The sequence below is a fragment of the Fringilla coelebs genome (genome assembly GCF_963513975.1).
Source record: "Fringilla coelebs genome assembly, chromosome: 15".
NCBI lineage: Eukaryota > Metazoa > Chordata > Aves > Passeriformes > Fringillidae > Fringilla > Fringilla coelebs.
Genome location: NC_140041.1, coordinates 8,825,816 through 8,851,926, shown reverse-complemented (window position 1 = coordinate 8,851,926; position 26,111 = coordinate 8,825,816). Strand labels below are relative to the sequence as shown.

General features: G+C 41.2%; 1 protein-coding gene across 1 annotated transcript in view; it reads left to right on the top strand.

The window, feature by feature from the left end:
• FSTL4 (follistatin like 4) overlaps positions 1-22,573 on the top strand; it is a gene marked incomplete at its 3' end in the record, with an annotated part of 196,306 nt that extends 173,733 nt beyond the window's left edge. Inside the window, exons 8-15 of the mRNA XM_084215769.1 lie at positions 4,149-4,310; positions 5,324-5,458; positions 6,902-6,928; positions 12,025-12,143; positions 14,849-14,998; positions 15,606-15,713; positions 18,633-18,742; positions 21,871-22,573. Of these exons, the coding sequence (XP_084071895.1) occupies positions 4,149-4,310; positions 5,324-5,458; positions 6,902-6,928; positions 12,025-12,143; positions 14,849-14,998; positions 15,606-15,713; positions 18,633-18,742; positions 21,871-22,573 (1,514 nt within the window). The remainder of the gene's footprint in view (positions 1-4,148; positions 4,311-5,323; positions 5,459-6,901; positions 6,929-12,024; positions 12,144-14,848; positions 14,999-15,605; positions 15,714-18,632; positions 18,743-21,870) is intronic.
• Positions 22,574-26,111: the final 3,538 nt, after the last annotated feature.

Sequence of the window (26,111 nt, the reverse complement as noted above, 5' to 3'; positions counted from 1 at the left end):
TTAAAATGATCAGAATTTTTCTTTTCACACTTCCCAAGTTTGTCTGTTGGGAGAGAATAGAGAAGGAAGATCCAGCTAGAAGTAAAAGGGTTTATCCCCCACCCTTTCCACCTTCCCTACAGGCAGGTTCTAATTTTTAGACTGTTTTTCACTTAATTCAGTGTTTTCAAAGCTGCAGTAATTCTTCCAGCATCCTTTGGTCCTTTTCCAGACCACCTGGGCCCTGTCTTACTGTTCCCACTAAGACACATCAGTGAGCTCACAAAAGAATCTGGTCTTAGTTACATGTGCTCTCTTCCTCTGCTTTTATCCAACATATTAGATGCTCTTTAACTTATTTTTTTCTTTGCCTCTTTTTAGAACATTAAGCTAGATTCTTACATTGATTAGGTAATATAGATAATAAGGAAATACAAGCTTAAATAGAAAGTTTGCAGCCCAATTTTGACAACATTAAATGTTTCTGAGATTTAGCGCTCTACTTCTGCTCAGCTCCTGAATGCTATGCAGTGTTTCCCTTTGTGTCAGATGGTTCAGAATATCCCAAATAACATGGGTAGATCCAGATGCTGATTTTGACAAGGAGAGATGAGAATCCTCTTAGGCAGAACTTGTGAAGGTCACCAGTGAATGCCCCAACCTGCTGGCTCACATCTGGGCATGAAGCACATGTGAAATGCAGCCTGTTTGATGGGAAAGGTTTTGTTGAGCTCATCCATCTTAGGATTCACAGTTACTGGTAAAATTTAAGTCAGTGTATTTATGCAGCTTGCCCTTAAGATCTTTGGAGGAAAAGAAATTGCTGAAAGGCAATGTTTAAACAGTTTAAGAATGAAAAGTTCATCTTGCATTCTGGTATCTTTGATCAGGAGGAGCCAAAAACAGCAGGAAAATTTTGTTCTCTCCCATGTATGGATATTGCCTGGGAAATGTGTGCAGTATACACTAGCTGTTGGGAGGAAGCAATTTAGCACTTTCAAAAGGAAAAAAAGAGGTCCTGAGGATAAAGAATCTCATAAAATAGTAATCAACTATGAAAATTGGTAAGTCTCTTGGTAAATCAAGAGACTGCTGGGTGTAGGGCATCATTTTCCTTGGTCCTTGCACTCAGGAAAACATCAGCATAAATCAGAATAGTCTGTTCCCTGAAAATAGTTTAAAAAAAGCCATTTGATCCTCAGCCCAATTATAAGGGTCCAATAGGACAAATTTTCCAGTAAGGGAGATGTTACAAACATGGATGTTTCATTAATGTGGCTTTTCAGGAGAAAACATAAAATGCTGCAAACTCCTTTCAAATCATAAATGTAAAACATCTTGTGTAAATGATTGATCTGTTAATTATTGCTGCACCCTGGAGTATAGAGCTCCTACAGCAGCAATGGATGTCTGTGGGCCTTGGTGCCACCATCTGTGCTCATTGTGTTCTTTATCACCTGAGCTGTTTTATAGTAATGAATTGGTCTGCTCTCCAGTGAGGTGCTGCTCAGTATGCAGTGGTAGGCAATCTACCCAATCTCATGCTTGTTTCAATGCCTCTTTCTTCCTACTTTGCTTAAGATAATGGCATTTTTATATTGCCCTTGGCTGCAGACACAGTAATGGTTAGCAATGATATATATTCACCAAGGGAAAAAGCAAAGGGTAATCCATATATCCCAAAGTCTGGAACTGAAATCTTTGCAAGTTTAATGTGCTTACTTGGAATGTATTAATTTGTAGCAAGGACAATAAAAATATATTCTGCAGTTTGCTGTTATCACAAGGCATTTGCATGCAATAATTTACCTGTGCAGTGAATTATGTAAGACAAGGGAGAAGAAATAAAAAGTTTAAAAATAGAAGGAGACGGGAAATTATAAGAGAGCAGAAATGGAGGTGAAGCACATACTCTTTGTAGGTGAAAACAGTTTCCTTATTAATTACTCTTGAAAGGATACCCTGCTATAATTTTAAGTTAATTTTCATACAGAGCATTGATCCAGTGTCTCGGACCCATGAGCTACCTGTGGCAGTATAAATCTGTTGTGTTTGCAGCCCTCCAGGTAAAATAGGTGGATTATTCATGTGCAGACTATCAAGGTGTGAGGCAAAAACGTGAGAGATGAAAGTACAGTCTGTTTGTAGTGCCCTGATTCGGGGGAGCTGATGGCTGTGGCCAGCCTGGGAAGTGCTGACACAGCTGCCCAGATGAGCAGGAAAGCCTGAAGCAAACAATATTAAGGAAATAACAGCCCACAGTGGTTTAGAGAGCATTAAATAGGTGATGACTGGGATGAGCTCTGTCTCTGAGAGCTGGCAGGTGAGAAGACACTTGGCTTGGAGTGAAATTTCTCTGGTGCCTTTGGCCATGTGAGATCTCAGCCAAGTCAGTTGATTTCAGGATGTGAGAAACAGACCTTCTTGAATATTGTAAATCTTTTTCCTCTTTTTCCTCTGCATTTGTGGGAGGCACACTATCTTTCAGCTGTGAGTCCAAATAAATCATGTTGGCCTTTAATGGACCTCACTTACTAAATCATTTAGTTCAAAAAATGTTACTAGTAGCATCCCATCCAGGCTGGACAGATCTACATTGGACTCTGGCCATGATTTTACAAAACTGAACAGCTTTCAGCAGCTACATCATTAATCCCAAAATCTCCCAATCTGATAGAAAAGTTGACTGCTTCATTGTGAAACACAAATACCATCAGCCATGGTATGAGACATCCTCACATTTCCTTTTATTTTTTCCTCAAGATGAAAGAGTCTCACTGGTATCTTTCACTGATGTTGCAATATTGCAATTTTTTTTTTAAGTGCATAAGTAAATTGTTAAGAAACAGTTAATGGGCGGTATTAAGCCTTGTTGGTTTGAGCAGTGAAGGAAAGATGATTGAAAATCAATGAACATCTCTGAAATTGTAATATAATTAGTAGTTCTGCCAGTGGAGTATATTAAATAGCTCAGGAGTGCCTTTGTGAAGGTAAGTCAGGTTTTAAAAACCTCTCAGTGAAAAGAAGTAATTGATAAACACTTTATTTGTTCAGAATAAGAGGTAGTGAATACACAGTCCACTTCCTGATGGATATTTAATTAAATACTGAAGATTAAGTTATTTTTTGTAGGCAAGGACTCAAATTCCCTCCTATATTCAGTGAAGATCTGAAGTTTATACTTTAATTCTTAAATATGTGAATACCCATGTTAGGTTTTAATCCAGCTGTTAAGTTCAGCTAGTCACTCAGTGAAAGTCTAAATACAGAATTGGATTACAAGGTTGCTCCCTGGCAATGGTATATTAGTTTACTCTTTTCTGTTATAGAATCAAAGGATCACAGATGGTGATCCCTATGGTTTGGGATGGAAGGGATCTTAGACACCATCTCAATCCAACCCCCTGCCATGGCCAGGGACACCTTCCACTATCCCAGGTTGCTCCAAGCCCCATCCAGCCTGGCCTTGAACACTTCCAGGGATGGGGCATCCTCAGTTTCTCTCATATGCCAGCGCTTGGAAAAGTATTCTTTTCTATTTCTGCCCCCAAAGTCAAGCTGTAGAGAAATCATTCTTGTAGCTTGCCCTGACAGCCAGACCAAGCTTATCTCCGTGGCTCTCAGCTCAGAGCCCCTCGTGGCACTGCAGGACAGCAGTGGCTCTGCAGCCCCAGCGCGGTCTCAAGTCCCCAATTCCCCAATTCCTCAAGTCCCCAATTCCCCAATTCCTCAAGTCCCCAATTCCTCAATTCATCAAGTCCCCAGTTCTTCAATTCCTCGAGTCCCCAGTTCCTCAATTCCTCAAGTCCCCAATTCCCCAATTCCTCCAGTCCCCAGTTCCCCAGTTCCTCAAGTCCCCAATTCCCCAATTCCTAAAGTCCCCAGTTCCCCAGTTCCTCAAGTCCCCAATTCCCCAGTTCCCCAATTGCTCAAGTCTCCAGTTCCCCAGTTCCTCAATTCCTCCAGTCCCCAATTCCCCAATTCCTCCAGTCCCCAATTCCACAATTCCCCAATCCCAATTCCCCAATTCCTCCAGTCCCCAATTCCCCAGTCCCCAGTTCCCCAATTCCTCCAGTCCCCAGTCCCCAGTTCCTCAAGTCCCCAATTCCCCAGTTCCTCCAGTCCCCAGTCCCCAGTTCCTCAAGTCCCCAATCCCTTGCTTCCCGCAGTGCCTCCGGTGATCCGCGTGTACCCCGAGACGCAGGCGCAGGAGCCGGGCGTGTCAGCCAGCCTGAAATGTCACGCCGAAGGCATCCCTAATCCCCGAATTACCTGGCTGAAGAACGGCATTGATATCATGCCAAAACTATCCAAACAGCTATCGCTCCTCGGTAAGAACAGAATTGTGATTAATTAAAGTATTGTAGGCAGGGATTAAGGAGGATTATTTTGCACTTTAAAACAGAAGTTCTTGTACTTTGCTAAGCCACAGTTGTTGGAAATCGTGTTATAAAACCCCTGTTCTTTCTTTTTATCTCTTTCTCCTGTGAATTTCCTGGGAAATACACTATTGATTGATGTAAGTGGTAATTGCATTCTGTTCAAAGACAGCCTGCCTGTTTCTTCACTGCCTTGCTGCTTGTGTACAGCACAGCAGAAAAGAAATGCGTTAAATTATTTGAAGAGAAATTCATTAAATTATTTGTTCACATCTAAGCCCACACTGGATGCAAGTCAGCTGAGAATCAGTCTCCCATTCAGCCCTGTTGGAGGAATTGGGCTTTTAACTCCTCTAGGTCTCTGTTCGAATGAGGGTGCAACAGGCGTAGCAAAAGGCAAAAACATTTATTTGCAATTTTCTGTGTAAAAAATCCTCAACACATGCCCCAGTCTGGCTTTGGTAGATTGTGCCCTTCAGCCTGTGTTGGTAGCACTGATATTGCTGTGTGACACATAGAGTATCTCAACATGTTCCAAAGGTTTTAGCCATTGGTCCCACTGCAGGAAGCAAAATGGTAGGAGGAACTGTAGAAAGACCCCTTAGACTGAAGTTTTCTGGTGATCTCATGAAAAACAACTTGCAAAACTGAAATTACTTTTTCTTCACTAAAGCCAAAGCACTTTTCTAACAAAAAGAAGAAATAAATGAAATGTAATTTTTAGCTTGACTTGAGATTGTTCTTTGTTCTTTTCTGGTGTGGAGCGCATGTACTGATGGGAAAGGAGCAAGACATCAGCTCCCATGAGAACCCCCAAAAACCTCTAGTTAAACAGGGGGAAACTCTGTGGGGTGGAACCACCCTGTCGAGCCTTCACTGGGTGGCTGTGGTGATGGAGGACAATTAAGGCAGGGACAGCAATTAGCAGCAGTGAGGAGCACTGTTTATGAGGGTCTCTCTTACAGCAAACGGAAGTGAACTTCACATCAGCAGCGTCCGCTATGAGGACACTGGTGCCTACACCTGCATTGCCAAAAACGAGGTGGGAGTGGATGAGGACATTTCTTCCCTTTTCATCGAAGACTCAGCCAGAAAGACCCGTAAGCTCAATTCTCCAGGCATTTCTCTCTTTAAATAGTGTTGGAATGTGATGGCATACGTGTAATTTAATTTAACGTCATTTAGTTCAGGCTATTGCATGCAGTGAGTTGGATCTTACATAAGGTAATGACAGTTCTGAATGCACTTTGATCAGAGGATTGGACACTTTTTAGGGGTAGGAATCATGCAGAGAAGGTAAAATCTTATTCAGGAAGGTGGTGTCTTTTATGTGCCAGAAGTATCCTGGGTAACAGCTAGTGGAGTAACAAATTAGCAGTAGTTTCAGATATCAGGGAATCCAAAATGTAATATTTTGTTGAATTCTATAAATCTCATTGATTTCTGTATAAGGCTTCTTTTGAAGCCAGTTACCAGTCAAAATTCTTGAATATTTACATATCTGAAAAATGTTTTGGTTAAATTATTTATTTTATTGTTTTGACATCACTGACTGGCAAAATAGGTTTCCCTCAGTGTGAAATTATCTTCCACCTCAAAGACTTCCAGCTACTCTTCCCACATCTTCCACAGGAGTGCAGCAGTGTTATCTTGACCACACTGACCCCAAAACTGAATTGCTGAAAGACGTGATCATTTGTCCCAGTAGAAAAGCTCCCAGAGGCCTGATCTATCCCATTTCTGCCTTCTTTACTGCCTGGGAGATTACTTGGGTTTATGGACTAGGTGCAAATGGGATTTTTACCTCTTTTCTGGCTGCTAATATAGAGCAAGAGTTGAAACAAAATTACCCATAAATATGGGCTTTCAAGGAAAATCTTTGGAAAAGATATCCTATTCCTCATTAACTAGATTTATGTACTGTTGTTAATATTGGTCATTTTCCCTTAAATACTTTAATACTTTAATACAAAGCTAGTACTAATAGCTTTGAAGGTGTACCTTCAAAGCTAGTGTGAATCCTGAAAGAATGCAGTTGCATGAAGTTCCAAGAGACAAGGCAGCCAAGGGTGCAGCTACAGCAGCTACAGGTGGACCTGGCAGTGCTGGGATAATGGTTGGACTCAATGATCTTAGAGGTTTTTTCCCAACCTTAATGATTCTATAATTCCACGTTGTGTTTCCTCATTGAACGTGCACAGAAAACCACAGGCTGTGCCATACCTGCAGCTGCATTTGAAGGTAACAGCTCCTCTTTAGTAGGTCACTGATCTTTGCACAGCTGCCTTCATTTCAGGAAGGATTTTTCCCATGTCAAAGTTTCTCAGTTATCTCTAGAAGGAGCAAATGTGTTTAGAAATCTCTGTCTTTCCTGGTATTTTATTTGAATGAATGTTACAAAATTTTCACCGATTAAACGGTTCATGTAAACATGAGTATTTATTCAGTTACTTGATACAATGAAAGTTTTGACATTGTTTTGTTGTTTTTTTTTTTTCTTTTCCTGATTATTTTCTGGCTTTCCCAATATTCTGATGCTGCAGTTGCAAACATACTGTGGCGAGAGGAAGGTACTGCAGTAAAGTTCTTTTGTCGTAGTGATAATGTGCTTGTCTGCTTTAATAATTCCATGATGGGCCATTCTCCACTGACTTGCCACTAACCCTATCAACTTTCACAGTCACCAGATTAAGTACAGACCAGACTTTTAAAAGCTAAATTATTCAAATAAGAGATGTCACTCTTGTACCTATAACTTCTTGCATTTTCCCACTGTGAAATAATAGATGACCATAAAATATATAAAAATATGAATTTTATATATACTGCCAGAAATGTGAGTAGCCTGAGATTTTCAAGCTGCATTAGCAGTCGCACAAGTGTCAGAAGCGCACTCAAATTAACATAATTGAACAAGTAAGCCATAAATTCAATATACTGCATTTTTAAGCAAGCAATTCAAGCTCTTCCTTTTCAATAGCATGTATTGATGTTTTCTAGGTGAGCAACAGAAATTGTGTTCTTGACTGTTAAGCAAAACAAAAATCCAAACCACAACAGGTTTTCTTCCCTCTATCCTTTGAATCAATGCAGGGTAAAGGTTGCCCCATTTCTCCTTGTTTTAATTGGCAGTTAAGAGCTCTAGTTTGATCAAACTTACAGTGTGCCCTTCACAAGGTCAAAAACTGTGTATCTTGGAAGCCAAAGTAAAAAAAAAAAACAAAAACCATCCTGAGCAGCTAATTGACTCAAAGATATCAGGGAGGCCCTTAAAATCACCTTACTTTGTATATGCTTGTGCTGTCATAATTTCCAAAGTACCCAGTAAGAAGCATCATGCAGCAGCCCAAGGGGCTCTCACACAGGTTGTCCACCTGACTCTGCAGGTGTGGAGCCCAGGAGAGCAGAGGGGACCCTGTGCCCTTGGGCTCCTGGAGGGCTGTGAGCAGGACACCCACTCCCTGGAGGAAGGTTCTGAGCTTGAAGTGCAGATGTGAACCATTTCTTACATCTGCCAGCTCCTTATGAGGCAGCTGAGACCTTGGAGTCCTTCGAGCTGTGTGGGAAAGGTTGCTGTGCAGTGACAAACTGCTCTCAGCTCTCTGCAAACACCCAGACCCCCTCACACTGCTCCTCCAAGAAGGGCTTCAGGCTCTGCTTTAGGAGGGTGCAAAGCCCCTGGGCAGTAGTGCCTCCAAAGCCCCCAGCACGAAGCTTTCTGGGTAGCTTGGGCTTGGCACAAAGGATTTTGGGGCAGAAAAAGGGTGCCAGGGTGTGGTGACAAACACCTGGTGCACACTGTCAGTGCCACTGTTGGCCAGAGACACATAGAGCAAATACACTGGATTATTTCTAGAGTCCCTTCCAACCCAAGGCAAATGCAGCTCCCTGGAGGTCAGAGCACTGGCTCAGTCACCTAGGAGAGCTCCCCAGCACTTCTTTCTGAGCACCCCACCTGCAGCTTCCTGTGCAGGGCTGTGAGGAGTCATCACTGCTGATGTTCCTGTAAATGGCATTATGGGCACTAAGAATTGCTACTTCCCTTCTGCTTGGAAATGAAATCTCCAATGCATCTCATCAGTCCAGCATCCCCTGCACGATGCTCCATGGCTGTTTATATACAGCGTCCCTTATGCCCCTTTTTAAAGAAAGCAGCTGGATAATCCTACCAGATGTAGAAGTGGAATAATATTTAAAGAACAGCTAAGTTGGTTGCAGAAAGTCTTGTTATAATTTTGCTAAATAGATGGACTTACTGCTTAGCAACCTTGCACATTTTAAAGGAAAGTATGAGCAATGTTGAGGCAAAACATGGCCAGTAAAGCAGATCTGCTATTGATGTTCCTAAACAATCCAGTATCTGTAAAGCAGGTTTATTACCTTGCTTGCGTTGTTCTGTAGTATTTGATGGGCACATTCATTCTAGAATATACTTCAGCATGTGAAATCTTGGCACAGAGAAAGCTGGAGGACAGGAATGGTATTTTTGGTTTTATATTTTAATATATTCTTTCAATTCCTTCCTTATGTGAAAGTAGCAATATTAACAAATGTATTGATAGTTTTGAGCTCCTTTAAAATGATCACAGCCTCATACCCACAAGGCCTGGAGTAATTAAAACCTTGGGAAAATGCCTAAACAAAATATGGTGTAGAACAAACTTCTGCTGCAAGTCAAACTTTTAAAACAAGTATTTGGTCATTTTAAAAGTCAGTCTGTCAGTTTGTTCTCAAAACCTTTCAGACCATGCACAAGCAATGCCTTAAGAAATGAGTGTACATAGGGCAACCAGCCAGTTAAACCTGGGGCTGGAAGCACATGCAGTATTTACTCAATGTACAAATAGTTTTTAATTTTGTCCAGAGAAAACCACGAGAAGCTCAAATGTAAAGCAGAGAGGTTTTGTTTTTTTTTTTCATGACAGTGTTCATTTCTGCAGTGAGCATTGCTTACTTAATACCTGGAGAAAAGGAGCATTTTGTGCCAGCAGGCAATCAGCAGATATGTGAATGTATGCACTTAAAAAGCTGAAAGCTTTTTCATTACCAAGTGTAAGTTCTAAAATTTTTCCAAGTATTTAAATTAAGTTGAGGAAAAAGTGTAAGATCAGAGGAAGAGTATTCCATGGTGAAAAATTTTCCCTTTAATCTCAAAGGAGGAATGTACACTGATGGAGACACTGTATTTGTCAAATAAACTCTTGTTGATATCAGGTGTCCTCCCAATGTTTTTTTGTTAGAGCCAACTTCATCTGGATTGGATCAAATAAGAACTGCTATGTTTGGAAAACCCTCCCCTTTCTTAATGGTTTTTTTTTTAATATTAGGGATATTTTGCTATACAGATGAAGTATTTTGTCTTTCATAATGCCTTTAGGTTTTGTACTAGTTGTGTCATCTAACATGAAACATCCTCAATTCAAAAGGAAAAAATTTTTTAAAACTCCTCATTAGTCCCCCAGTTCCCAATTTAGTACCTGCCTCACTACTATAAAAAACACAAAATACTTCATTGCCCACCTCTGTACTGAAATAATTCCCAATTCCCTGTACCAAGGAGTTGCATCAGTATAATCAAAAATTGAGTCTGTTCTACTGATGAGATTATTTAGGATGTACCCCAACCAAGATTTGGCAAATGTTTCATAAGTCAGAATAAAACACCTAGTTTGTCTAGTAAAATCCTGCTTGGTCTAAATATCAGTATGAAGATCAATCTCTGGGGGAAAAAAGAGATTTAATTTTAACTGACAAACTTTTTAAAAAGAGAGTAACTGAATGCTCTCAGGAATTTGTAGTAGATTTTAATCAGTCTGCAGAAAAACTTGGACTTATTTAACTGTAAAATAAGTAGTAGAACTTGCCAAGTCTCTGACTCTAAACCTATTGGGGTAAAATTTTTAATCAAAGTATTTTTGTGGGTAATTAAGGTCTTCTTAAATACACCCTCATTGTAATAGGATCATCAGACAAAATCACGCTACTCTTGTGCATGACAATAATAATAAGCATCTTCACAGTAGTCATAATTGATTGCCTGCCTGTTTTCACTTCTGAGGATTAAAATCCTTTACCCATGAAATGTCGGCACTCATTCCAGGCCAGGGTCAAATTCTGCCCTCTGATGTGTTCATCAAATCCCACTAAGGCAGGTGGGAGCTGTGTGGATGCTGGGAGTGCAGGTTTTGCTCCAAAGTGCCTGAATGAAATGTATTACCAATTTACTTGGGGAAAAATAACCCTTAGTCCAGGAAATAACTCTCAGTGGAGTTTTTCCCCTACGTGCATGATCCTGCCCTGTGCAATCACATTTGAGGATCACAGCCCTTGTACCCACCTGATGCCCTGACTGGGGGCTGTCTGTGCTATGGTTCAGGGACTCAGCTTGAACCATGTCAGTACAGCAATCACCACATGCTGACACACTGCTCTCTATTTGGCATCAAAAGAAGGGGGCTTAGCAACAAAAACACCCTTCTAGCCTTACTAAATACAACATGCTTTACAACATTTTCCAAAAATGCATTTCTCCAAATTATCCCTATTTTCACTGTCAAATTTCCTGTGATGATTTAGATCTCAATCCTGCAGACAGTTAAGAAATGTGAGAAGCTCTGTCTCTGTGAGCAGTACTTAGAGCTGCCACCACAGGAACAGCAAAGGGAATTTTTAGCACTGAACATTGTTCAGAGCCATAGAATGGGGACTTTATTTCTCCATGGGAAAAATGGAATTAATTAGAAGATACAAATTATAGCATCACCATATTGTTGGCAGATAAAGTGTGCTATCAACACTGCTAGGGGTGACAGTGGTCATTGCAAACACTTACTGGTGGTGGTGTGAAAAAATGGAATGATTGGATCTTTGAAACTAGAGAGGTTGAAAGGATCCTGAACATTTCTTAAAGATCTTGTCTCTGCAATTCCATGTAGCATGACAGAAGTGATAAAACACAATCTACTAATGGCAAAGTATTGACAATCAGCCAGTTTTCCAAATCTCCTGGAATGCCCTGGTTGGATAAATGAGTGCTAATGCAATGCTGAACTACTCCACATTTGTGAATTACAGTTTGCAAGATTTCAAAAATGTATTTATTTTGGTGGCTGTAGTTAGTTCTTTCAGATAGTTTAAGAAAATAGAGAAATCTATATATTTTCATTCATGGTACAGATGCTAAACACTTCCATTTAATATCACAGTTACCAGCGGTTAGGTTGCCTGTAGAAGGATGACCTTCACTTTAATTTTTACTAAAGCTTGTCTTTCAGTTCTCAAATTATTGTCAAGCTGTTTTTAATGAAATCATAGGAAAAAAACCAAATTCATAATCTGAGTGGGGTAGCAGTGCAACAGAGAGGCTTCTTGGGATCAAATCCTGTTTTGGTACCTATTTACAAGACCCAGCCATATTTATTTGGGTACAACCACCGCCACCAAGGCAATGCATTTTTGAACGTGTTTGTACCTCCTCACTCCTTGAAGCCCTTGTTGTGACATGAAATTTGATTTGTGAATGCTCCAACTGCATCCAAATGACCAACTTTTATGTAAGGCAGATTTTGTTTGTCGGGAAAGGAGGACAAGTTCTTTAAAAAAGTCCTAACAGCTATGGATACATACCAAAAAAAATCCAGCTCCTTCTTCTTTATCTCTCTTTAAGGCCTGAGTGTTGGGAATATGTTCTATGTCTTTTCTGATGATGGGATCACAGTCCTTCAGCCAAACGAATGTGAAATCCGGAGACATATCAGGCCTGAAGAGAGGATTTTCACGAGTTATGTAAGTCCTGAACCCAGCAGCTACAGCTGACAGCTGGGAAACTTTCTCTTAATCTCTTCAAAGGTTGTTATTGCTAAAGGACCTGTTTGCCACAGGGATGTTGGAGCTTGGTGGACTTCGTGCAGCATCCCTGAGGTATAGCGTCTTCTCTTGAAAATCAGGGGATCCACGTAAGTTCCAAGGTTGACATGGAGGATTTACTGACACGCTGCAGAGAATTTGGCTAGTTATCACAAAAGCAAAGATTTTAATTTGTCCTTTTGATCTGTTTACTTATCCATGTCCCAAATTTGTGGCTGGGCTTTAGGGAAGGTACAAAAGTCGATAGCAGAGTGATGTGCACGTCATTCACTGGTGCTTCCTTTACTGATGGCTCCATAGGCAAAGAAGTGAGTTACTTTGGGCCACTTTCTGCTCTTTGGAAGTGCTTTGCTCTGTTAAACCACATCAGGGAGGCAAATAAGAATGCCCAGGAAATGGTTGTGCCATGAAGATCCTCTGCATCTTCTGCACTGAGAGAGAGAGACTGCACTGTGTGTTTGCTGTGGGCACTTTTCTGTCTGCGCTGAATTTACCTAACCCTTGCTTTACGAATTACAAGGAAAAATTTTTCTGGTGTCAGAAATGTCAAGCACTGGCTTGTAGGCAGTGGAGCTCAACATGGCCTGTGGGATAACATGTGCCTGGAGGCTCTGAGAGGTCAGTGTTCTCAGTGACCTGTTATGTACTCCTGCACAGGAACATACAGCAGGAATATCCTCATGAAACTGTCAGTTCTTAAAAAAAACACAGGTGCTGAAATACATCCAGAAATGCTTTTTTAGTCACTCCTTTCCTTACTTTCTAACTTTTAAAAGGGGAAGTTGAAAATGTGGCTAAAGAATGTGCCTCTTCTAAAAAAGCGGGCTCAGCTTTGATTTCAATTTTGGGAGGAATCTAAGACTGGAATTGCTGTCATGAGCCCTGCAGGCTGGGTCAAGCTCTGCATCTTATGAGTGTCTAGGAAGTATTTTCTAAATCTCAATAAGTTTGTGGCTGATACTGGGGTTTTTCCACCAGGATTTAATATACCTTAGAAGAAGTCCAGACTGGCGCTCACCCCAAGGCTAGTCCTTACCACGCACTTAATGCTGTTAAGCCACACCTAAGCTTTACAAAGACAGAAATCCTGTGTTTTTTTTCTGAAGAACTGTAAATAATGAAGAGGTGGTCCTGGAGAAACAGATCATAAAGAACAAAACAGAGAGGGCACTTAAGGAAATAATGTCAGCACATTGGTGTGCATAAGAGGAATTTTGAACATCACTTGGCTGCTCTTCAGAGACACCTCTGAGGGATTCCTACAGATATCCAAGGACCCTTTGAAGGAGGTGGAGCAGCTGCAGCTGAGCCCTGTAGCAGAAAGACTGGTAACTTTTCCCTGCTCCCCTTGGCTTGGGTGGATGCTGCATTGTGAGAGCTGAGGATGAGGAGGGCAGTGAAAGGCTGGCAGGTGCCTGACTACATGAATGACTGCTGGAAGCCCAAGTCTGGGCTTTTGTATTATCTTCTAGCTTTTAGCATAGATTCCCAGCTGGCTGGAGGAACAGAAAGGAAAATGCAGCCAAGTTATTGAGTCTTTTATCTTCAATCCCTACTCATGGTCTCCACCAAGACACTCAGCCTGCAGAGCTGGGCTGCTTAGAGGTGACAGCTTTCTATTCATAATTGTTGCACATGGTGTAGGTCCCTTCCAACTCAGGATATTCTATTCTATTCTATTCTATTCTATTCTATTCTATTCTATTCTATTCTATTCTATTCTATTCTATTCTATTCTATTCTGTTCTGTTCTGTTCTGTTCTATTCTATTCTATTCTATTCTATTCTATTCTATTCCATTCCATTCCATTCCATTCCATTCTATCCTATCCTATCCTATCCTATCCTATCCTATCCTATCCTATCCTATTCCTCCAGTACAGACACAATGCTGACATTGTTTTTTGTTGTACCTCCTCTTTCCCTGAACAAGCTCTGATGCAGCTCAAATCACATTTCCCTTAGGTAGGTTGAGCCATTATTTAATATTACCCAACACAAGGTCTAGGTTTAGACTTCAAGGTCTAAAATCAACAGTTGTGCTCACTGAAATTTATATGTGTTCATTCTCATTTTACCCCATTTCCTCCCCACAGCCTTGTCCCACACAAATACTCTTTCAAATAAAGCATCTTGACAGAAGGAAGAGCAATGAGAAGTAGCAAACATGGAGAGAGTTGTTGGTGAGACCAAAAGTGACTCTTCAAACTCCTGTGCAGAAAATGAAGACCTTATGAAAAATATAAAGCAGTGACTCAATTAATGTAAATCACTGTTTTTTCAAAGCACAGAGTGATAGTTCTGTTGCTAATAAATGCTGACAGCACTGCAAGTCTTGATGAACCACAGCATGCTTCAAAAGATCAATCCATAGGTTCTGTGGTTATTTAAATTCAATATAGGTTTGCAGGAGGTCCAGCTGTTTAATGTCATTGCATAGAGCCAGGCTGAAGTGCGGTACCTGATAAATTAATTATTTCATATTTTCCAGGAAAGAAAGGAGAGAAATATCATCCTAATGGAATCCCCAGGGATTTTTTCCTGCAGTTTACAAGGCAAAGCTTCTTGCTGCTCCAGGCCCTGAACTTGCAAAAATTAAACCTTCTCTTTTTTTAACCCCTCAGGAGGAGATCTGTCCTAGAGTGGAAGGTGAAGACACTCAGTCCTGCCTCTGGGCTTCAGCAGTCAATGTCAGAGACAAGTACATTTATGTGACACAGCCAAAGCAGAACAGAGTAATGATAATTGATATCCAGACTCAAAAAGCCATACAGGTACTTACAAGTGAACACATTATTCACGGATGACAAAAGACTTGATAGAGGGCAAAAAAATCAGATACTTGCCCAGTGGATCTGCTGGGCAAAGATCTGCTGATCAGTAAAGAGCTGGGCCTGTGTTGCTCTCACCAGTGGCATCACATGGAGTTCACTGTTCTGTGACCTCAGTGGCAGAATAAACTCCTCTGTGGGCTGGAGATCAGAGTCTCAGGGCTGCCTCTGCAGCCAAGCTTACAATGAGTCTGGTAAAATAACACGGGGATGAATGACTGGCTTAGCTGTCTGACCTGGGTTACAAGCAGGTTGGAAAGAATGCTTATAAATGGAAAGAGCTGGTGTGGGTACAATTCAGGCAGAAATTGGCCCTTGATCTACTGGCTATAAGTAACAGCATAAGATGGAGTGATTTCTAACCAGAAAATGGCACCAAACAGCCAAATGCCAAATTTTTCAACTGCTGCTGATCCCCCACTTGATTTGAAGGCAGAGCTGCACCGGGAACATAGCAGTGGTGCATGAGAATGCCTGCAGGGAACTGATGTGATATCTGTCATGTTCACTTGAGTCACTGTGTAAATAACTCTCTCTGGGTTTTTTTAAGACCTTGGATGTGGACCCATTACCAACCAAATTACATTATGACAAGTCCCACGACCAAGTGTGGGTGCTCAGCTGGGGGGACATGAGGAAATCATCACCCACACTACAGGTAAGCCCTTACACTTTGGAGCCTTTGCTCTTCCTGGTGGCTGGTGGGTTGCAGGTAATTTGCCCCATTTAATGGTCTGGATATAAAGCTGCTGTTTCATTTGCATATCCAGTGTGTTTTATTCATCCCTCCTCTGTCCGTCCTCACATGTTTTTCCTGCTCTTTAATTTGGTTTTGAGCAATGACTGTGCCACAGGCTGACAGCAGGGCTGCTTTGTGCCAAGGTCTGATTTGTTTTAAGACTGGTGACAGAGCCAAGTGCCAAAAAGTTATACAGCAAGAGCTGGCAGCTGGCTGTGAGCAGGACAAGAGTGCTGTGCTCTGCAACACTGGTGAGGCACCTCAAATCCTGGGTTCAGTTATGAGTTCTCACTACAAGGCAGACATTGAGGTGCTGGGATGTGTCCAGAGAAGGACAACAGAGCTGGGGAAGGGTCTGAAGCACAAGTCTGGCAAGGAGCAGCTGAGGGAGCTCAGGGGGGACCTTATCAGTCTGTACAATTCCCTGAAGGGAGGTTGGAGCCAGAAAAAAGTCAGTCTCTTCTCCCATGTAAGAAGTGATAGGACAAGAGGAAATAGCTTAAAACTTTTGCCATGGGCGGTTGAGGTTGGTATTAGGAAAAACTTCTTCACTGATAACTTTCTCAAGCCCTGGAAAAGGATGCCAATGGCAATGGTAGAGTCACTGTCCCTGGAAGGATGGAAAGACCTGTAGATGTGGCACCTGGGGACACAGTTCAGTGCTGGGCTTGGCAGTGCTGGGGAAATAGTTGGACTCAATGATCTCAGAAGGCTTTTCCATCCTTAAAAATTCTGTGATTCTGTGAGTCTCTCACACTAAAATGCAAGAAGGGGCTCTTAGAGCATGAAGAATAAAACCAAACCAAGAGAAGTAAAACCTTGGGGACAAAACTGTGTTATTGGGTGTTAGTGATTCCAGTGCAGGGGTGCCAGTGATATCCATGGAACTCCTCCATGCTCAGCACCACCAGACCCACAGTGACACTGGGACACAGCATTGCACATGAGTTTGGACAACCAAATTACCTTCCACTTCTGGATCACCTTGGCAGATTTACTTTTCTGCTGACAGTACAGAGAACATGGAGAATTGCCATCTAGTGGGACATTTTTCTGCTGCTGTATGTTGTATGGCAGAGTTGACACCAGGTGATGGATCTGATTTGATCCATCCAGACATGCCATTCTCTGGTGGTGGTTTTTTGGCACTTGCTGCCCAGCCTTTCTGGAAAGAGGTGTCACATGAATACTCCTTCTGCCAGAAGTGTTTGCTGCTAAGTCTACATTAAAACATTCCCCAGCAGGCAGAGAAAAAGGGGAGCTGTGCTTTCTGACCTAAATACCAACATTAATTGTGAGGCTACCCAAAGCTTCTTCTGGAAATACTGCCCCATGAAGATGGAATGGGCCATCCCCATCATCCATATGCTCCATCCAGTGCTGTCAATAATAAACACTGGACCAGCTACTCATCACAGGCAATTTCAGGAAAAGATGCCAAAACCAGAATGGAGGCATATAAATGAAGGTTTCCAGGGCGGCAACACCAGGTTGTCTCATCTGGGGATGTGAGTTTCCTGTACAGGGTATAAGGAGACAAAATGGGCTCTTTTTACCCTTTCTGACTTAATTTCTTCCATCCAGCTGTGAGAAGTTTCTGTAATTAAAGGCACAAGCATGTCATTATTAGGGAGAACACACCATCTGCACAGTTGGAGACTTGTTAGAAGGTTCCAGGTCTCAGATAGTCCTTTCTGTTATCTTTATGATGTGCAGTTACACACATAGAGATGAGATTAGCATCATCATCAGCAGATCCTTTCTTTTTTCTGACCTTCTTTCCCAAAAGGTGGGTAGTGACTAATTGGGCAAAGTTCCTTCTTAAAACCTGCCGTGTTCAGTTGCCGAAATGCAATAAAATACTTTATTTTAATGAAGATGCTGCTGCAGAGGTTGCTCTAAATTTCCACTCCTCTGGAAGTCAGGGATTTATAACTGCCTGTGCAACCAGCTAAGGGGATGCTGTTGTTTGGCCTTTTCTGGCTTGTGGGAAGTAAATGTCTGGCCTCTTGAAAGCACTGTGCTAGAGTGGGCATCCTTCTTGAGCAATCTAATTGGAAGAAAACTAAATGGCATGACCAGAACAGCTGTCTGAAATAAACCTTTTAGGGATTTAGCATGTCTTTCATGAGTTATGTAGCTATAAATTCAAAGCAACAACTGCTGCAGATTAGAGCAGCAGAAGGTCCTAATGAATGGACTAAAGTCATCTCAAACCCAGCAAACAATTTGAGCGTTTAACATTTTAATTTTTGAAAACTTTTCCTTTCTGGAGAAGTGGAGGAGCTGAGTTCCCCTGTCCATGGAGATCTGTGTTGTGCTGGAGGACAGGACCAGGGGACAGCCAAAGGGAGTTCTTAACTCCTCCTTGGACTTTATATTGATGGATGAACAGTTTTTCTCCTTCAAAGTGATAATTAACTGCTGTGATTTAGTGTTTGATCCTTCAGGGTGGTAAATTATCACTGTGCATTTAAGTGAGATTGATAAATATGACCATGGAGTAAATGTTTACTTTAGACAGTGAGGGATAAATTATTATGGTCCTACTGTTGTCATACTGCTTCAGCTCCTGCTTGACTGCTCTTTCTCGAGATGTAAACAACTTATAAAAGTGAAGTTGTGTACTTACCTTACAAATGTCATGTCTCAAATACTATTTGCTAGGACACCTTTTCAAGACAACTACAGCCAACAGTGTTTTGAAATCATTAATAAATTGAGTCTAGTACAGCCTGGAAGGAGCCACTCGGTACCATGCATGTCTCTAATCTGTATTTACCTTTCTGCCTTACTCAGTGCTTATCCTGTGCTCAACCTTGTGTGTATTTATTGTAGGTGATTCCAGAGGCAAGCACTGCAGAGGATCCACATGTTATCCACACACCCTTTGAAGGAGTGGATGATTTTTTTATACCACCTACAAATCTTATTATTAATCATGTTAGGTGAGAAATTCTTTTAATGAATAATAATGGTGACCATGCTGCTCATTTCTCATAACCTTAAAGCACTTTATAGATGTGAATGAAGAAATGAATGAGTGAATGAAGAAATGAATTTGTAATGAGTCTTAACAACATTTATCCCCATTTTCACACATGAAGGGGAGAAATGGTTGAGGAAATTGCCAGTAGTTATTCAGCTAATCAGTAAAACAACAAGAAACAATCCTGGACTTCCCTTAGACCATGCACAGGCATTCAAACCTCGCCTTAGTCAGCCATCCCTCCTTGCAGCTTATGGCACACTGCCCTGCCTTACTTGTGCCAGGAATTTGATGGCCCAAAAATTACCTTCCTTGCCACAAAACTGTTACAGATCTGAGCAAAAATCTGTGTCAAGGATATACTGCTTGACATGGTAAAAATGTACTCTGCCTGAAGCATAAGTGGTTCTTTCGCGTGCTCCCAACTTGCTCTAGTAGTGGATCTCTGTGTGAGCTTTATGGCAAAAAAATTGTATGCACTGCAGATAAAAAAAAGCAAACCTCCATGAACTATCAGTTTTGAATGTTAATGTGATGTAGTGGTTAATGAGGTTGTGTAACTAACATACTAATAACCTGGAGTAATACTGGCTGCTTCCCAGCAGGCACAGGAAGCCTCCCATTAACATTATCAAAATTGATGATAACTGCACAGCAATTTATACTATTATTTCCATGTTATAACAACTGTTTAACCATCTTCTGTCCTCTATATAGTTTAACTAAGTTAAACACTCAAAAAACATAAAGTAACTCCTTACAGTCATCTTAGGTTTCCTGCAGGAAACACCGAGAGAGAAGGGGTTAAACTAAAATGATTATATGTTGAATCTGTTCCAAAATAAATAATTTTGCCTGCTGAAACTCTAAATAATGATGCATGCCTCATGGCTGTCATTTGTAATTTCTCTCTACTTCATATTTCCAGTTTTCTTTCACAATTTCATTATGGCTAATAGTAGTGCTAGGAGGTAGATGACTCTGCTGAATGTTAAAGTCTGAGCTGAGAAGGTGAGAATCGGATTCAAAGACAGGAAGGTGGAACACTTATACATTTTTGTTTGTTTAATTGTCCTTTTGCTTCAGTGTGATTAGTTGGCTGAAATAATAAATATAGATTACTGTCCATGGTTTTCCATATGCAAAGCTGCAGATGCTGTCCCTGATTTCATGTTGCATTTGTTCAGGGCCAGATCTTTGTCTGTTCTCTCTCACCCTCAGCACAGAAAAAAATAATTGCTTGCAGGCTAATGAGACTCATTGAGATGATCTAAATTTTCCATTCAGAAACAATAAATGGCAGTACCAGCCTTTCCCAGGAAGGTGAACATTTAAGCAATTTCTTCCACTAGCCAAGTAATGTTTGTATGCAAATACTCCTGCATATGTATTTCAGCTTCCTCTTATTTTAGATGGATATCTAGAAATGTATCCATTTTTATTAGTTCCAAGGGTAGACTGTTGTCTATTAAAAACTCTCTAAGTGCAAGGTTGGCTTTGAGATTTCAAGTCACAGATTTCATTAAAGGGCTGAGCCCCTTCTGCGACTGTGGACACATAATATATATCCTGACCCACTTCTTTAAATGGAAGTTTATGATAAAAACAATTTCCTAAGTTCTTCAGGCATTTGGCCAAGTATTAAGGAAGTCTTGGGGAAAAAAAAAAGAGCTGTAAGGGAAAGCACTTTTTAAAGTGTACTTAAAATTCATTCATCCAGGAGAAATACAAGTGTCATATCCAATTTCCACACACACAGTGCCCTACGACTCTCCACTGCAGATACTTTGTGAAGCCTCTAATGGATGTGAGTATAATGGGGAAATGAAAGGCTCAGCCCAGTCATTTTCATGGGAGCACACACTACACTGGCTCATTCTTTAGAAGTGAAATCATTGCTGAGTGTCTCATTGACAGATGGATTAAGAATAAAGAAATAAACCTAGTGTTTCAAGCAAAATATGTATTTTCTGCACAGAAGCACGTTGTTCTCCACATTCACGAGGCAATTTTACATCTTCTGAGGAAGAGATACAACACTAAGCACTCACTTCATTTCCCCCTGTCTGCATTGACTGGATGAAAAGATAGTTGATGTAAAATTAGTTTTTGTAAGTCAGTGTCAGTTAATCCAGTGGAACGCAAGCAGGCTGTTTCTAAGGGCTCCCTCTCAAATTAAGCAGAAACCTTTCTTGGCTATTCTTGACCTTTTCTTGTCTTCAGCAAAGGTCAGATGTGCTGCAGTATATATCTTTTACAGAACATTTATCCTCTGCTCACTGTTTTTTGCCCTGTCTTGAGACAGAAAATAAAGACCCCTTATCTTCAGGGCACCCTGGTTATGTTCCTCAAGAAATGTTTTACACCTTCCCTGGGCTGGCAGGATGGTTTTTAAGAGTCTGCTCTGCATCACAGCCTTGCCATCTCCTTCAGTGGCTCCCAGGCACCACGGGTACCAAACACCAACCCCAGCTTCCCTCTGGTGCTGTCAGTTAAGAGATGAGATTAGATATGGTCTTCGTTCAGTGGTTATACATTATATTGCACACAGCTGTATTTCTTATATATAATACTCTCTGGCAGCAATATGCTTTATTTTGAATGCTTTTCTATTTTGGGATCGAATGTTTGCGTATATATTGAATTTCATTACTGTAATCTCAGACAGATTAAATACAAACCCTGTTAGCCTACTCAACACCCAGACCTTGATATCACTTCTATAGAAATTGGTCTTCCCAATAGGAATTTCCCAATATAAAGCTGCTGTTACGTTTGCATATCCCAATATTTTGTGCCCAATTATTAAATCCCAATAAAAGATTTCAGCTCTCAAAGATTCAAACAGCTAAGCAAATATTCAAATTTCCAGGATTAGGTTGCTGATTTGAACTGAAATATATCCCTCCTTCTAGGAAGTTTTAGAAGCACTAAATCAAGACATTTCTTACAAAAAGAGACAGCATTATTGCACACACTCCCAAAACCAACAGAGCAAAAGGTCCCCAGCTCTGCTGACTGTTGTCTTTGCTCAAGCATGTCACCCCGTCTCCAGAGCTGACTTCAGCGCCTTGCTTTCCCTTCCAGGTTTGGCTTCATTTTCAACCGCTCCAAGCAGGCGGTTCACAAGATCGACCTGGAGACCGTGACCCACATCAAGACCATCCACCTCAGGGCCTACGGCTGCGCGCCTCAGGCCATGGCCTACACCCACCTGGGCGGTTACTACTTCGTGCAGTGCCGGCGGAGCCGCGCGGCGGGCGCCGCGCCCCAGCTCGTCATCGACAGCGTCACCGACGCCGTCGTCGGCCCCAACGGCCGCGTGGCGGGCGCGCCCCACGTCTCGCCCGACGGGCGCTACCTGGTCAGCGCCGACCGCGGCAGCGGCACCCTCACGGTGCAGGCTCTCACCGAACGGGGGGAAATCGAGCTGGTTCATGACTTGAAAACAAACGTGCGCGTGTCCGATCTGACATTTCAACCCTCCTTCACCGAAGGCAATCAGTACTATATATACGCCACTTCACATTCGCAAACGGATGTGCTTTTTGTGGAGCTGTCGACGGGGAGGATGAATGTACTGAAGAATTTAAAGGACCCTATCAGGTCCAAAGACTGGCCCTGGAGCAGCTACAACAGAATTATGAAAGACAGTGGATTATTTGGACAGTATCTCATTACACCAGCTAAAGATTCGTTGTTTGTTATAAATGGGAGGCAAAATACGTTACGCTGTGAGGTTTCAGGTATAAGGAGGGGTAACACAGTGGTCTGGGTTGGGGAGGTATGAAAGGGCAGTAGCAGTGGAGCCTTCAGCAGGCAAGGACCAGTTGGACCTTTACGCTGCAGGAAATGAGCAGTAGCATTGTATATTTTTACACTGGGAAAACAAAAAGACAAAAAAACGCTGTATAGGCTTCATGGTACAACTGGTCTACTTACAAGTTTTATAATATAAAGTATGCTCTGCTAATAGGAAGTGGTTTTGAAGGGATATTTTTTATTTGTGGGTATGATTTGTGGTTATGAGAAAAATGCTGGGAAGCAAATAATATCTCCACTGAGATACCATACAAGCCACGAAACCTAGTAATTCTGTGGAACAAAACAGATTTTGACTTTCCATACTGAGGAGCTTTTATGTTATGTCCGAGCATCAGTTTTCTTCCCTGTGTCCCTTGCCTGTTGGCTGCACTAACCACCCCACCCCAGCACAGGGAGACAGCAGCAGCGAGGACTATTCACCTTTGAATATTCACCTTTGGATGATGAGGGAAAGTAAACGTCAGAGCAGTTTTCAACCCAGAGAAACCTAGGAGAGTGATTTAATGAAAACTGATCAGTTTTCTCTGCAGGATGGCTTTGAGAGGATTCGCTGATGTGATTTCAGAAGGAGGCATCACAGAAATAGTAACTGTCAGCTCGCTTGCTTCTGCACCTCATTTTGCTCTTGGTCCTACTGAAGGCAATGGGATGAGTCCCCCCTCTTCCAGTGCATATTTGTGTGATTGTATTTGAGAAATTTGCCGTGAAATATCCAGGCCATTACCCATCCAGCCCTGGGTAAAAGCTGGAAAATACTGTCAGGGGGGTCAGAGTTTATGTAAACAATTTTGTTGAGAAGGTGGCATTAGTCTTTCAACAGCTCATGAGTGTGGTCAGTTTGGGAACAATATGCAAAATCTACTCTGTGGGGGTAGAGAATTAGTTATGGTTATTCCCACAGGAGACAGCAACAGTTCTAGAAATCATTGGTTTCCCTCATTAAATATTTAGGAGCACTGGATCACTTGGTTCTTCATAAAATAACAGTTAAAATAACAGAGGTTATTTTTAATAGAAAACTCACTCATTTTCTAGTCATAGCCTTAATTTGCCTATGTCTTTTCAGAGCAACCAGGAAACAATTTTTCTTTGTGTTTTTTTTCCTTTCTGTTTATAGTACACTTGTTTATAGTCAATTATCTTTTAGTTATGAGCAAAGACATTCATGTAAAAGCAGCTGAATTATCCAAGAATGCAACAGCTGGCATTGAGAAATTTCAGTCGAGTTCCCATAAAAACATACAGCCATTTATTTGCACACTTGGAAGATATAAAAAAACTTTTCTATTTGCATTTTTCTAACTTTCTATATCCATCACCATGAAGTAATGAGGGCAAAAGCAGCTGTGGCAGCAGAGCCAGGCAAGAAGTGGTGCCATCCAAGCAATTGTAACCATCACTTGGAAAATGGGGTCTTCAGGTGGGTGAAACCTCTCTGCAGGTAAAATATCAGTAGCATTGGAGCCACCCATTGGCCTCTGGACAGACCCAGCTTGGTTTGCCAAGGACCTTGTTGCCCAGAGTCTGTAGAAAGCTGCCCTTGAACACATGCAGTGATAGGTAGTGGTGTAATTATTTCCCTCCACAGATGCTTTAAGACACCCATTCCACAACACACACTGAGGGATTTTAAGCAAGAAGGAAACAGAATAACACTGGCAATCTTTGCTTTAAATGTTTAACTTTATCAGAAGAGCAGCATTCTAGCATGGCTGTAGACCTGAGGTGTTTTACACCATTTCAGTTCTATAGAGAATATAAAAATCTGTTCCGACAGACAAAGAAGGGGAGCTGAATCCTATGAATTCATTAACCATGGAGTCCTTGAAATTGTCCTTCAACATCCATGTGCTGAATCCTACATTTCTTTCACTTATGAGCCATAGGAGTTAGGAGAGATTCTTCCATCATTGCAACATGGACATGTGAAACAGATGGGCATAGCCTTCCTTCAGCAATGCATGGTGTCCATGATTTTGTATTCATCCCATTAGGAAACACATCCCATGTCAAAGAAAGGAGAAGACCAGCTTTGTAAGTACCTTTAAATATGCACAGCTCCTTTCTTGAACAAAGCTGTATCCATACATTGCAGCCATCCTAAATGTGTTTTACCAAGGCCAAACACTGCTCTCGTGTTACCTTTTATGACTTCTTGAGTATTTTATTATGCCTATGGTAAGTTTTCCCTGTAGAGATGTTCATTGTGTCATAGATCAAGCAAATACTACTTTTTTAAGAATATTAAAAAAAAATACAAAAACATGTATATATATGTTCAGGTAAATATTCTTGAGGCTGGTTTATATATAGGCTGTGAAAGATGTGTAACAGACCTCACTTTTTCCTGTTTGTCTCAAAGTATTGGAATAACATTCACTTGAAAAAATCCCACTTGGACCTTCCAAAGATGTTCCCTTTGTTCCCTGTCCAGCCCAAGTTCCAGTGATGTGTTTTTCTAAAGTATCCTAATGGTTATATATCATACTTAGAAAATGAAGTATAATTTAGATTGTCCACACTACTTGTGAACAGTTCCAATGACAGTCAAATCTGACATTAAAGTGCTGCACATTTGTTACTCTGATATTTTTTTTTACAACACAGAAATTTTATATATACTCAAAAAAATGTTTCAACTCATATTTGCCTTTCAACTTTGTCAAAAAGAGACTACATTTCCTTGTGGGCAATTTCTTTCACTATCCTTTTGGTTCTCCACCAATTCACACTTAATTCCTAGTTACTAAATTATTAATTAATCATGGTGATTACTCAAAATTGATCTAAATTGAATTAATGATCTTTTCATTATCTTATACACTCATATGTCAGTAGGATGTTCTGACAGTAGAATCATGGAAAAAATAGTCCTTGGTTGCTCACTGAGACACCAATGTCAAGATCAGATGCATTTGCCATTCATCACTGAGGTTAAACAGCAGTAGGATAGAAATGCTGTTTTATCTTTATTTCTCTCAATATTTTCACTTTCTGAATGCATGTGCCTGTTCAGAAACCATCCACTTTTAAACTGGAAGCAAAACTCTCAAGTCCCTCATTTGGAATCTGTGATGGTTAACATATTCTTATCATTAAATACTTTATTTTTTTATACCGATAAAAAAAATCAACAGAAGTACCAAAATATTTTGGCGGGCTTGTCTGCAGAATGGGTGGGAGATGGGAACTGGCAGGGTGGGTTGGTCCCCCCTGCAAAAGAGACTTCCTGAGGGGCTATTGAAAAACACTCTGCCTTGAAGGCCTTGGGCCATTTTGCTGCACTGACCTCCTTGAACACGGCTTTGCCCAGAGGAACACCAGTCCTGATGACCTGTTGACAGGTACTTATTTACTTGATTTATACCATGATTAGGTCTTAATTGCCTGAGAGCCTGGTAGTGCACTGGGTGCTGTGTAAAACAGAAAAAAACAAGTCAAGGTCTCATTTCTGTAAGGAGATAATGGTTAATTCCCTGTATGACCCTACAGCAGGTCAACAA